This window comes from Agelaius tricolor, unplaced genomic scaffold (assembly GCF_023055355.1).
Source record: "Agelaius tricolor isolate 1412-34295 unplaced genomic scaffold, bAgeTri1.0.p SCAF_6, whole genome shotgun sequence".
Taxonomy (NCBI): domain Eukaryota; kingdom Metazoa; phylum Chordata; class Aves; order Passeriformes; family Icteridae; genus Agelaius; species Agelaius tricolor.
In genome coordinates, this window is record NW_027269266.1 from 21224129 (window position 1) to 21237266 (window position 13138).

Sequence of the window (13138 nt, forward strand, 5' to 3'; positions counted from 1 at the left end):
GAGCCCAGGCCAGAGAAGGAGGGGCAGCAGGAGGTGCTCCAGGCACTGGAGCAGGTTCCCCTGCAGCCCGTGGTGCAGGCTGTGCTGAGGCTGGATGTCCTCCCACAGCCCCTGGACATCCATGGGGAGCAGAGAGGCACCCACAGCCCCTGGAGGACCCCACAGCAGAACAGGTGGATGTGCCCTGAAGGAGCCTGCAGCCCATGGAGAGCCCATGCTGGATCAGGCTGCAGGCAGGAGCTGCACAGCCTGTGGAGAGCAGCCCACACAAATGCAGGATTTCTGGCAGGACCTGTGACCCTGTGGGGACCCACACTGCTGCTGTGTGTTTCTGAAGGACTGTACCCTGTGGAGGAACCCACACTGGAGCAGTCCATGAAGCACCCCACACAGGAATACTGAGAGCTTTATACAACATCCACACTGGTCTCATCCCACTACAAACATTTATCCTGTTTCCCTGTGAATTAAGGTCTTGACAGAAGATTCATGTTTAAGAAGATAGTTTAAATTTCACTCCCCAAATGTGTACAAAAATATTACAGGCAAAGCACACTGGAAACATGTTTTCTTTAGAAAAGGCAGACTTCAGATGATCAAGCACATCCAATGCCTTCAGGCTTTCTGTTTTTCTTTTTTGCCTAAGGGACGTTTTAGACCATCTGACTGCTTAGTTTGAAAGAATTGCTATCAATGTGGAAAGTTACTCACTAGAGTCTGGCTTTTGGTGAAGCACTCTGAGCTATGACAAGAGAACAGACTTTCCAGAGGCTGCTTGAGATGGAGTGACTGGAAATCACGAGGACTTGCTTGACGTTGAAAGGAAAAAAAACCCCTTAGATAAACTGTCATTTTGCAATATATGTGGTGTGACTTTCAGTTTTGCAGCTTTGCTGGGAAGCTTTTTGGACCAGTGACAGATTTTCCTCATTGTGTGTTTCATAGTGCTATATCTGAGCACTTTGCGGGTATTCAAGCCAAAAGTGGATTGTTGTAGCAGTTGCTGCTGGTCCTGGCCTGAAGAGGGGGGAGGAGGAGATGACAGAAACATGGAACTCTGGGGAGACAGGACAGGTTTACAAAGCTGATTTTTTCCTAGAACAAGAAAAACAAGACTTTCTTGTTACAGAGATTCTGGAAATTGAGGTGATTCTGAAACTAAAGAAAAAAAAAATCAAACCCAAACCCACTTCTCTTAACATTCTTGATGTCTGCCATTCAGTAATAGTGGTCAAGCAACTCTGGCAATGAAGGCATAGCTAAGCCAGTCAGAGAGAAAATGTTGGTAAATGTGCCTGGGATTTGTTCATAGGCAATATCTCTTGTTTCACTGCTATAATTTGGGAAGTAAGTTTCACTTCAGAAGAATGACAGAACATCAAAATAGTGGTGGTTTCCTCTAGGCTATGCATCTCTTGCAATTTCAGCTACAGTCCCCCTCTGTTCTGCCTGTTAAAGAGGTTTCAGTGAAGACTGGTCCAAGCAATTGTAATGCAATCAAAAAATGTATGCTGATATTTCCAGCATGTTATGAAGGATGAATTTGCCAGAAAACTTGTTGACCCCATAGGGAATGCTGCATTCGTCAGAGCACATTCAGGAATGTCTCTTCCCATGCCAGGTTTTGTTGGCTTTTCATCCATTTGGAGTCTTGTTGAAAATTAGTTTTGGATGATTTTGAGGGACATGTGTGTAGACTGTTTTCAGAACAAGATTTCTCTGAAGTTTAGAGGGTATTAGAGGATTTTTATGCTGCAAAAATAGATGTTAAGGAAAAGTATTGATGAAAACCCTGTTCTTTGCTGGTCATCTGGCTTTAGAGAAGTGCTGTAGTTGCTTGTTTTCTGATAAGGTTAAAGCGGCTCTGAATTTTTGATATTGTTTTTTTCTGGAGATAGAAATCGAAAAGAGGCTACTTCACTGTTTTGACAGACAGAAGTTCTGTAAATATTTAAACTTTGAGATGCAAATAGACCTAAATGATTCATGCTGAAATCTTCAGAAAGATGCTAAAATTCATGTTTTTTCTTTATTAAATTTCTGAACATCTATTCAATGCTTTGACAGTAAGTCTAGTGTTCCTTTTTAAATTGCTTTCCTAACAGTACTTTTGATATAAATGTGAGCAAAAGAGAACTAATAAGGTTGATAGCAGCTCTTTGTCCAATAAGGGCAAATGGGGAAAATGTGGGGTTATTAACCAAAACAACAGGATCCAGTGTAAGGAAATTTGTATTGAGTGTATGGATGTTTTCAAGTAGGTGGCTCAGAAAACAACTGGAGGAGTCTTTTTTTTCCTCCTTTTTTTTTTTTTTGTTTGTCATGGTAATTCTTTGAATTATTACATTTGCTTGGTGTTTTCCAATTTTAAAGCTCATTTGGAAGAAAAATCATGAAGGCATAATATTTGCCTAAGCTAGTGTCCTAAAAGTAGTTTTTTTAAGTTTTGGCATCTGATTTTAATACAAAAGAAAACCACCCAACTATATTCCCTTTCTCCCACATAACAAAATAATTCTGTTCTGGTTTAATAACTTAAAGTGTATGATACACTACTTCATCTGAATAATTTATAATATACGAAGTGAATGATCTGGACAATGTCATTGTCCAGATCATTCACTTTGAGTAACAGAAAGCAAGCTTGTTTTTAATTATCAACAATTATACAGATAACCATTTCAATCATACTTCTGTTTAAATTAATTTTATTCAGAAAAGTAAGTATGTCTCCACTGGAATTATTCATACTAGGTTACTAGGTCTCCTTTATAGTCAATATAGACATAGGTAATAAATCTAGTCAGAATAATTATTGAAGGCAACAGCACAATTCATGTATTGTGAAGGTGACCATAAAGTGTTCTAAATTAAGGGTGTGCCAGCAGTGCCTGTTTCTTCCCATTGATTCAAAGGGAATTTAAGAGAACTGGATCAGCTGTAGTTGTCTGCATTGTAAGTCACCAGAGCTAAGATGAATCTCATCCTACATTATACTGAATGTGTAAAATTGAATAGTAAGCACCTGCAAAGTTGTAAAATGAAAACTTTTATGATTTTACAATATGAGACATGAATGCTTCTTGTGGGAGATACTGCTTGTGGTATAGTGTTAAATGTTTTCCTTTGGTGGTGTGTGGTGACTGATCTGTGCAGTGTTTGGATCTGTCCTAGTGGGAGGATAGGTGTTTATCAAATTGCTTTGTTGTCATTGCACTCAGCTGCCAAATTGGTTCTGTAAGGTCCTTTTTAGATTAGTCATTTTGTGTTGTTGTGAGTCTTGGTCACCTTTCAAATTCATTGGAATATGAACTACTGAAGGGAGCTCTCGATTAGATGAAGGAGAATAATAAATTAAGAGTATGATCTCACAGGGCTTTGTGGGCATGTTTATTAAGAAGCAGGAGGACCAAGTGAATTGAAGTGCCCCTGATTTCAGTAGCAGAGCATCTGACTGGGTGGTAGAAAATAGTAATTGATAAGGTCATTTTCATCATAGTCAGTCTAAAAAGAAGTCAAGATGATGTACAAAGTATAAATAGGAAGCCTTTAAAAGTGATCAAGTTTTTACTGTGACTAAATCCTGGAGAAAACTGCCAAAGACAGAAAAAACCAGAGGAGACACTTAGAGGAGCAGCCGCAGATGTGAAGTAGCAGCAGTAGCATTTGCTTTGTTCCTCAAAAGCTGCCACCCAGTTGGGCACTGTCTTCTAAAGTACAGTAAGGCAGGCTGAAAAACTCAGATGTTTATCTGACTGACTGTTGTTTTCCTTTCCCTAAAGCTGAAAATCTCAGTTATGAGTAGTTCTCACTGAGCAGACGTGTGTGGCCTCCCAAGGTATCTTCCCTGGTGTTCCTCATGAGTTCCTCACAAATTGCAAAACAGAAAGTAGACTTTATTCTAATCACAGTCTGACCTACAAACAGAGATCAAAAGCGAATCAGCTGCTGTGTTTTTAGGTCTTAAAGCTGACTCTTTTCTGTCTGACTTCGATTATTTTAACCTTAGTAGGTTAAAGAGACATGATGCTTGTGAGTTTGTTGCTCACAGCGCAGCCTTTGCTCTCCAGCTACAGCTGCCACTCTTGAGTGTGTTATTGCTTCTTCTTGCTGCTAGGGTTTTTTTGCACCCAGAGGAAACTGTTCTAATTTTACTTTCCTTGGTGGAAATCACACATTGTAGAGTAAGACTGCTTTGTTAGTGATTGGTGAAATGAGATCTATTAATGCAGTACACTCTTAAAGGTTTCTTATTCTATGTTGTCTGTTCTCCTTAGAGCCCTTGTGAACATTTTACCACAGGCAAAGTAAAATTTTCTTTGGTTTATAGAGGAGTACAGCTTTGGTCCTTGCCAACCAGAATGACCACATCTTTATTTCAACTAATTTTGTTGTCAGGTAGAGTTTGTGACTCTGTTGAGTTGATTGGTAAATACTGAATCATTGTGTCAAATGGCTTCACTTCACCCTGGGGTTAGAGGCACATGTGCCTTCCTTACCAGAGAGATCTGTTGGCTCAAAAATTTCAGAAATAACTCATTCATTTCTATATCTAATTGCAAAATCCAAGCAAAATATTCAGTGACATTGTATATAGACACAGCTTTCTTTTTGGCCAAGGTACAGATCATGGATGATTTGATTTTTTTAAATTCACACTTTTTTTTTCTATTTAATGTAATAAAATTACATCATTGGGACATGTAAGGAAAATAATTAGTGTCATTAAAGATAAAGTGACATACAAACTGAAAACATTTTTATGGTGGGAGAGATAAAGATGAGATAATTTCTGTAATACATTTATGGTTTTTAAGAAATATAAATGATGCAAAGCTTATAGTATTCACTGTGTAATTTCTTCATTATTGCTATGTAAATAATATCAACACTAGATAGTATATTCTGCCAGGTCATTTACAAACATACAAAGATAGTTGTCCTGTGCAGAAATCCAAATCTGTGTGTTTAAAAGGTGACAATGAGAACATTTGGTTGTAATTTCATGTTTATTATTTCATCTCACATTTGTTTGAGACCAATATAAAACTAAAAGTCAACATTTATGTGGGAAGAGAATTCAGACTGGATGGTCTCAGAAAAAATCTGTGTTCAAAGGAAGGATTTGGAGACAAGGCTGGAAGGATGGCACCTAGGATTAGTTCTAGCCATCAAGAGATGTGTATAAGAAAGGGCCAGAGACAGAGATGCAAATCACACAGATTTTGCTTTACAAGGACTGTCACAAAGCTGCTGGTAAGCAGCCAGCTTCAGTGGAAGCCACTTCTGATTTGGCATTCAGCTCTATTTCTTTTGAAATCCCACTCAGAATATTGAAATAAAAGCCAGAAGAGGCATGGGATCTTGGAATCAGTATTCCTGACTGTCCAAGGGAATGCTAAACTTAAGTAACTCATAAATAAAAACAATAGTGTTCTGGTTACAAGAAACTTACAGAAGTAATTGATACATTTTTGCATTAGGAATTGTTTAATCTCTGTTTTGGTGCTGCTGTTCCTCCTAACAGTCATAGGAACCATAAATAAAGCAGAATTTTTCTTTGGCCTGCAGTATAACAAATGTAAGGATTAATGTAAGAAATGCTTAAGAATCTTAGTGAAACAGAGAAGAACTTTGAAGTACTAATAAATAACTTTCTAGCACTATATAATGAATAACAATAATTATATTTACTGGATGTGGCTTTCAACATCAGGTAAAAACCAGTACTCTTCCCAAAATTATTTAAAACAGTAATGACTAAAAAGATTTATTCAAGTGGTTACTGGTACACTGTGGTTGTTTTTCTTCAGTATATTTAGGAGAAAAGTACTTTTAGTGAAATAATCATAGTTATTCAAGGTTGAATGCCTCAGTATTGACCTACTGTGTTGAAAGCTGAATCATTCAATAATTGTATGAATTAGTTCATTGCAAATGAGTTTAAATTACTGGATAACATGACTTGGCTCTTCTATATGTTGTTGTAACTCATGGCTTACCCATACTTCTCTTAATGCCCTTAAAATTCTTCTGTTAATATTTTTCTTAAAGCTGTGAGCTTTAGGTTCATGCCTGCACTGGAGTTTGCAGTGTAACTTTGTTTAGCAAGCTGTACTTAAAAGGACTATCTACTTTATACAGTGTATGTCAGTGTTTTGCTTTCAAAAATTGTTACTTTCACTGTCTTTGAGCATATTCAGACATGCTTTAGCCTCCAGCTTTAGCCTCTAACTAGTTTTATAATTTCATTTTACATCGGTTTTTAATTTTTATTTTTCTACACTTGGGTATATTTTTGTATATTTTTTATGCATACAAATAGAGCATAGAATCACATAATGGTTTGGATTGTAAGAGACCTTAAAGATCATCTAGTTCCAGCAATGTGTATCTATATCTAGCTAAAAATAGTATTTGTTTAGAGAGAGAAATAAACTGTAAATATGGTGGTTTTCATGCCCCAAACATCAAAGATTTTATCCAAACCTGAAGAAATAGTTGTGTTGTTAGTTTCCCCAAGTGAGGACATGTCCCAGTTGTTTATTATTCAAGTTCCCAGCCTTGTGATCTTGAGTTTCTTGCTGGTTTTTTGCAAATACAGATAGTAGTAGGTGTGAGTGTTACAGCCCTTTCCTTTTTGTCACTTTTTCAACACTTTTATGATACTTTTGTCACCTCAAGTTTGGATTCTGCAAAGTGCTACAGATTGCAGCAAAATCTGGAAACTGCAACTAGAGTAAAGTCTGTCTGCCTTGTGGTTAAGTGATATTTCCCATAGGCAATGCATATTTTCACTCTTTCAGTACATTTCCAGGCAAAATTTAGCTTCTCATGCCTCTGAAGTTGTGAGCCAAATTGCAGGGATCTACAGCACTGCTCTGTGAAAGTCTTATGCACCAAATACCACTGTTAAAAATGGAGCCTTGTTGAGTAATGAATCTGTGGATGTAAAATGTATTATTTGCCCATTTTTGAATACTAGTCATTTCTGAACTTTTAAGTCATGGGTTTGGCTGGGCTCTTCAGGATTGACTTGACTTCCCCTTATACTGAAATGATCATATCCAAGTGCCTCTATAGAATCTGTCTTCTTGTCCCCATCTTCTTCTCTCTCTCCTTCCCATTTCTCTCTTTTTGTTTTTGACTTTTCCACCTTCCTTCCCCTCCTTTCTTTCTGTCTCTAGTTTAATACCCTGTAAAGCTAATTCAAACAAATAAATGCACTTTGGATAGTGTTTGATACTGGTTAGTCTTACCATGTCATGTAATTGGCTCTGAAGTATTTTGCCTGTCTAGCTTAATCCTTTCCCTCTGAAAACAAACAAAAAACCTCAAGGAAACAAAATATGCTGTTACTTTTTTTGACAAGATCTTTAATCTCAAGTTTGGTGTATTCATGTTTCTAAACAAATGCATCTATCATGTCAGCTATCATGTAATGAAAGAGAGATTTCTCTAAGGAACATTTTTGCTGTCAAAATAGGGCAACATAGAGGAGACTGTTTTCCTCTGAATACTTTGTTGCCATATATTTAAAAGAATAGTGTTTTAATAATAAGCTTTCTTTTAAATTCAAACCACTCAGAGATTTTCAGGGGGAAGAAAGGACAGAAATCCAACTGATCAAACAGCTGTCAAGACATTCTTCCATTGCAGGACCAGATCATCTGTGTCTAGTTTTTTCTACTGAAATACTTGTCCAGACTATTTTCAATAATATCTGAAAGGGAAATTCCCATATACCCTGTATAGCCTCTTCCTTTATTAATAAAATAGTTTCAGGATTATTCTTTGTCCTGAACAAAGTATGAGTGAGCTCTGAGAGAGAGAAAGGTGGTATGTATGCAGGGACAACAGAAAGAGGAGATGGCATTTAGACTTGTAGCTGTCTCATAACGTAGTAACTGAGGTAAATAACGGGATTTTTTTGGTCAAATTGGGTACATTTGTCAAGTTCTTCTCACCACTGCTCACCAGGAGTAATATTGTCTGATTTTGTATGTAGCCAGCACCTGCTTTCAGGTGGCTGAGCTCCCTGAAAATGGTTGAAACTGGTTTTCATTAGTCTTAGGGGTGTAGTCAGGGAGGGTGGAACCTGATCCCCTGCACTAACTTAGTGGGGTTCCAGAATAACTCATTTTTTTTCATATTTGCAAACTGTTTGGAGTCAGGGAACAGCCTGGAGAGGAGACATCCAGTGACTTCTGTGGGCTTTGTGTGTGAGGGGGTTTATGGGAACAGTGCAGGCATTTTTGCAGTGACTTCTTGAATGCATGTGCCATGCTTCAGATTTAGCTTGGTATTACCTTTCTGGGAACCTGAGGGAACAATACCTGTTATTCCTCCCTTCACATGGAGTTCTTTTACCATTGCTGTCTCTCTGACCCCAGTCCTTCAAAGAGGTGATCTTTCCTCTCTGTCATTGCCTACCATTTACTCTCCCTTAAAAAAAAATATTTTTAGTGTACCTCAAAAGGCTAAAGCACGTTTGGATGCACGGGGCTTGTGTGATTTGTCTCGGTTTTTCCATTTCAGATCTGGATTGTAAATTCTATAATACTTGCTGGCAAGAAGCAGCAAGGGAGCTGTATTGTGTCAGGTGTTGTTAGGATTCAGAGATTGTTGTGATTCTAAGAATCAGCCTGTTGTTCCCCTTTCATTCCTAAGGTGATTCTTTTTGCTGGTAATATTGTCCACTTTGAGCTGGCTCTAAAGTATTCAAGAGAACACTTAAATTCTTGCCAGCTTCTGTCACCTATATAGGGGAGAGTTTGCATTATGTTGTACTTCCATATTGAAAAAGTCAATAGTCATTCCTCAATGCATGCAGTGATGGGAGGAATAGTGTTTATAATATTTTAAGAAGTAGTAAGTGCTGCATTTACATCTGACTAAAGATATGGCAAAGGAGAACGAATTTTTAACAAATTGCTCTGTCATTATCTATTTGCCAACTACCAAATGCACTACTATTCAGGACAGAGCAGAAGAAATAAAGTAGCTATTTCATCAATCTTGTGCCTTTAAAACATTTATCACAATGCAACACACAATTGGAGAATAAACTTTCTCATATCCTGACAAAGTAGTTGTATATGGTACTTAGTGATATTTCAATAATTCGTCCAGATCTTTGCTTTCGACTCCAAAGAGAAATGGAGCAGAGCTGTCCAGTGGTATTTCTCTGTTAAAGAACATTTGTCACTAGCATGGGTGATCAGAATCTTTGCAAGAAGGAGAGTTACCATAATCCACTATTCCCACTTCAAGGAAGTGAATGGAATTGTGTGCTAATTAGTTTCCTTCAATTTCTTTCCCTTGTTGCAGAACTTTCCTTTTTGTTCGAGATGGAAACCCAAACAAAAGGAACGTGCACAATGAGACATCTATGCACTTACTGTGCATGGGACCTCAGATCATGATCTCAGAGGGAGCTCTCCATCCTCGCCTGACACGACCCTCAGAAGACGACTGCAGAAGGGCTGACTGTCTGCAGATGATCCTGAAGTGGAAGGGAGCAAAGCTGGATGAAGGACAATATGAACGAGCAGCCATTGATGCTGTTGATAACAAAAAAAATACACCTTTGCACTATGCTGCTGCCTCAGGGATGAAAACCTGTGTTGAGGTAAAAGTTCATTTATAAGTTTATATATGTTATGAGGAATTGACCTGCACAATGTTTCACAAAGCTTTTTTTTCTTGGGGGAGGGAATCTGTTATGTTATATTGAATTAACTTTTAATTCTATTTTTCGTTAATTGGAAAAAATTGCAAACATAAACAGCCCAAAACATACACTGTAGAGAAAAATTAAAGAAATTGATTACCTATATGAAGAAGACTCGTGTAGGCATATAAAAATTGGAATTTATTACAAGACTGTAACAGTGGAGAAAAAGCTTTAAAGGTAGGCAAAGAATCCTATATGTGTAAAGAAAAGTGAAATAACTTGAGAGAAAATTAGAGCTCTTTTTATTTCGTTTTGCAGATGAGACTGGAAATACTGTCCATGTTTCAAGAACAGATTTGATGTCTTTAATTTACAGTGTCCAGCTTTTTTAATGTTTGTGAAAATAGGGGATAGTAATGAGTAATTGGGAATTACTTTTAAAGACCTTGCCTCAGATTTATTTTTAAACTATATCAAGTAATGAGAAATAGTATTTAATTGTGCTGGTAATTTAATATAAAGAACATGAGCAGACATCTAAAATTTTCAAAAACAGCTAACATCTTCATAAGTCTGTCTATTTTAACATCAAGAATTGTATTTTCAATGGCAACAATTACTTCACAGTTCAGCATTTGCGTGTGAAATTTACTTTTTTTTTTTCTTCTGTTCATAATTTCATGTTTATTCAAACTGTGCTCCATAACTTATTATCATCAGCAAAGTTTAGCACCTCTTTTTTTACTTTCTCTTCTAGATAACAACTTCATATCTTAAACAGTCAGGTCCCAGAACCTCTGGGACTTCACTGGTGACCTCTCTCTGAAGTAAAAACCTGATGATCTTTCCTAACATTCTCCAGAGCTGGTTTTAGTATTGGTGTTACCTTTACTACCTTCTAATTTGGTACCATCACAGATTTAATCAATAAGCTGCATATAATAATAAATAGTTCAGAAGTTTCATATTTAAGTTTCATTAGGGCCATTAGAAGTACCATCTGATGCTGGGTATTTGTATTACTATTTGGTTTATTGATTTTTCTAGAACCTCTTGTGCTGAGACTTCAATTTGAAAGCCTTTCTTTTGTGTCCTTCATAAAGTGTGTGTGAAACATCCACAGAGAATCCAACGGTTCATACCAATTTTCTGCTATATGTAATATGAGATTGCTTTTACACTTTGTCCAGCAACCAACTTTACAAAAACATTGAAAGATTTACTGTGTGATGTTTTAAAATTATTTATTCTGGGTTTTTATGCCCATGTATACAGCTCAAAAAACTGTCAGTCTTGTTTATTGTGATTTTGCATTTACCTTTCCCAGACTTTGTTCTTTACATATTCTTCACAAGGAGACAACTTCAGCTTCTTATTTTCCATATGACTCTGTCCTATTTTTCTCTCTTCACAGATTCTTCTGATGTTTCTGGAATTTTTTCCACACTTACTTAGTGCCACTTTTTGAAAGTAGGCAGTGGATTTCTTGACTTACTTAGTACTGATTTTTGAAAGTGGGCAGTGGATTTCTTGTTTTTTTACAGCTTCTGCAAGTTTAATGAATCCTTGGGAATTGTTAGTGAGTGGTTGTTTGATAGCAACATTTTGAATTAGGTCTTACAGACTACTCTGGACAAAGTCAGGACTTGCTTCTCCTCTCATGTGTTTGCTGACTTTTGTCTATTACCTAGTCACCTATATAGTCTGAAATTTTAATTTCAGAGTCATTTATTAGCTTATATATTTTCTAAATATACTTGGGAGATGCAGTGACAGAAGTTCCCTTTATTTTTGTGTTTTCTTCCTTGCAGCACTTTTATTCTTAGTAGTCATGTTACCTTTAGCAATAGATTGCTATGGTTTTAGTCAGGTCATTCACCAAAGATTTTTTTTTTTGTTAATTACAGAATTGTATTCCACTGGTATTTCTTGACAGAGTTAGTTTGTTTATTTATCAATTTGTTTGGTGTTTATTTAAAAGAAGGTATATAGCATCACCTTCTCTATGATTCTCGCTTTATGTTTGCTGATTGTATTCCACCAAGTTTCCAGATATTGTCTGGAAATATTAAAGTTTGTAATTTCAGTTCCCCAGCCTCAGCTGTGCACCCCTTGAACTGAATATTCTTCTTTACCTTCTGGTTTTTCATTAGTCTTTTCTACCGAAGTTCAGACAGTGTGTTTTTATTTCCAATATCCAACCCTTCTTTCATTCTGTTGGTATACAGATCATTCTTAGTTTTTTGAGCTTCTAATGAATGAAAACTCAGCTTCCTGATGCCATTTTTTATGCTATTATTTAAGCTTCTGCCTCTCTGGTTCCCTGCTCAGTACTGAGAGGAGTTAATAGGATGCTGCTGTTGGATGCTGTTACTTAACCTCCAGTAACACAGACTGAACCTTGCCCCTGGACCTTCTCTTTTCCCTGTACCTTTTCATGTGTTATTACAGCTCCTCAAGCTCCACACCAGCAGTTTGCCTTCAACATGTGCTTAGAAATTATTTACATACTGACTGATTTTCACCAGGGAGGCAATTCACCCTGCAGTCTGTGCTAGCTGAAGTCTACAGTAGACCCAGCTAACTATATACATGGTAACTGAATGACATAGAGGTGTTGTCTGGCTCTTTCAAACAAAATAAGTCATGATTATAAGACTGATTTAGAGCCTCTTGTGATGTGATTTATTTGTAAACAAATATCAGGCTGTCTCCAAGGTCTGTGTTACTACTGCTTTTATGTTGATTGTCAAATTTTTATTCTTTCAGATTTGATAAAGAAGCTAATTGCAAAGGACTGTATAAGTTCTTCTTGTTCTCTTGTTTTAGTGCCACTTATTTGATCCAACTCCCTGATAAATTCTGCCTATAGGCATTTCACTCACAGGTGTTCTATCTACCCTTCCTCAAGATGAGACATTTGCTTTTAAACATATTTTTATTTACATTATTATATAATAGAGGACAAATGTGCATGTCATATGGGAAAAATGGGAGATAGCAATTAGCATTGAAGGACCTCTGAAAAATGTTGATGAAAAACACACACATAAAATGATTTGACGTAAGAAAGTTTGTTTCTGGTAGAGAAATGGTAAACGGAAGAAAACTTTTGTAACAAGTTTCCAATGCATTTCAATATCTAGTATTTACAAACTTAGGCTTCAGATTTACAAGGGATTTGAGCAAGGAGTCTTCTGCCTGGTTCTGCCTTCATATCCCTACATGGGGCTATACAGTGGTGTTAGAGATAGACACACCAGTTTAAAAAGTTTCAATTTCAAGAGAGTGAAGCAAAAGGTTCATGCAGTAAAATCCAGGCAGACTAATGTCAGAAAGAATCACAGCTGCTGCAGAGTGAATTGTGGTTCTGGAGCTGGGCTGCAGCTTTTAACTGCAGACTAAAGTCAATTTGCTTTTAACTCATCATAAAAGTTCATGGTTTGTGCTTCTTTACAAATT

At 36.9% G+C, this 13138-nt stretch overlaps 1 protein-coding gene across 5 annotated transcripts in view; it reads left to right on the forward strand.

Annotated features, from left to right (window-relative positions):
• Positions 1 to 13138, forward strand: part of ANKIB1 (ankyrin repeat and IBR domain containing 1) — an 86844-nt gene that overhangs the window by 35791 nt on the left and 37915 nt on the right. For all 5 annotated transcript variants that reach the window (XM_071428988.1, XM_071428983.1, XM_071428987.1 and 2 more), the window contains exon 3: positions 9331 to 9631. In XM_071428988.1, the coding sequence (XP_071285089.1) occupies positions 9331 to 9631 (301 nt within the window). The remainder of the gene's footprint in view (positions 1 to 9330; positions 9632 to 13138) is intronic.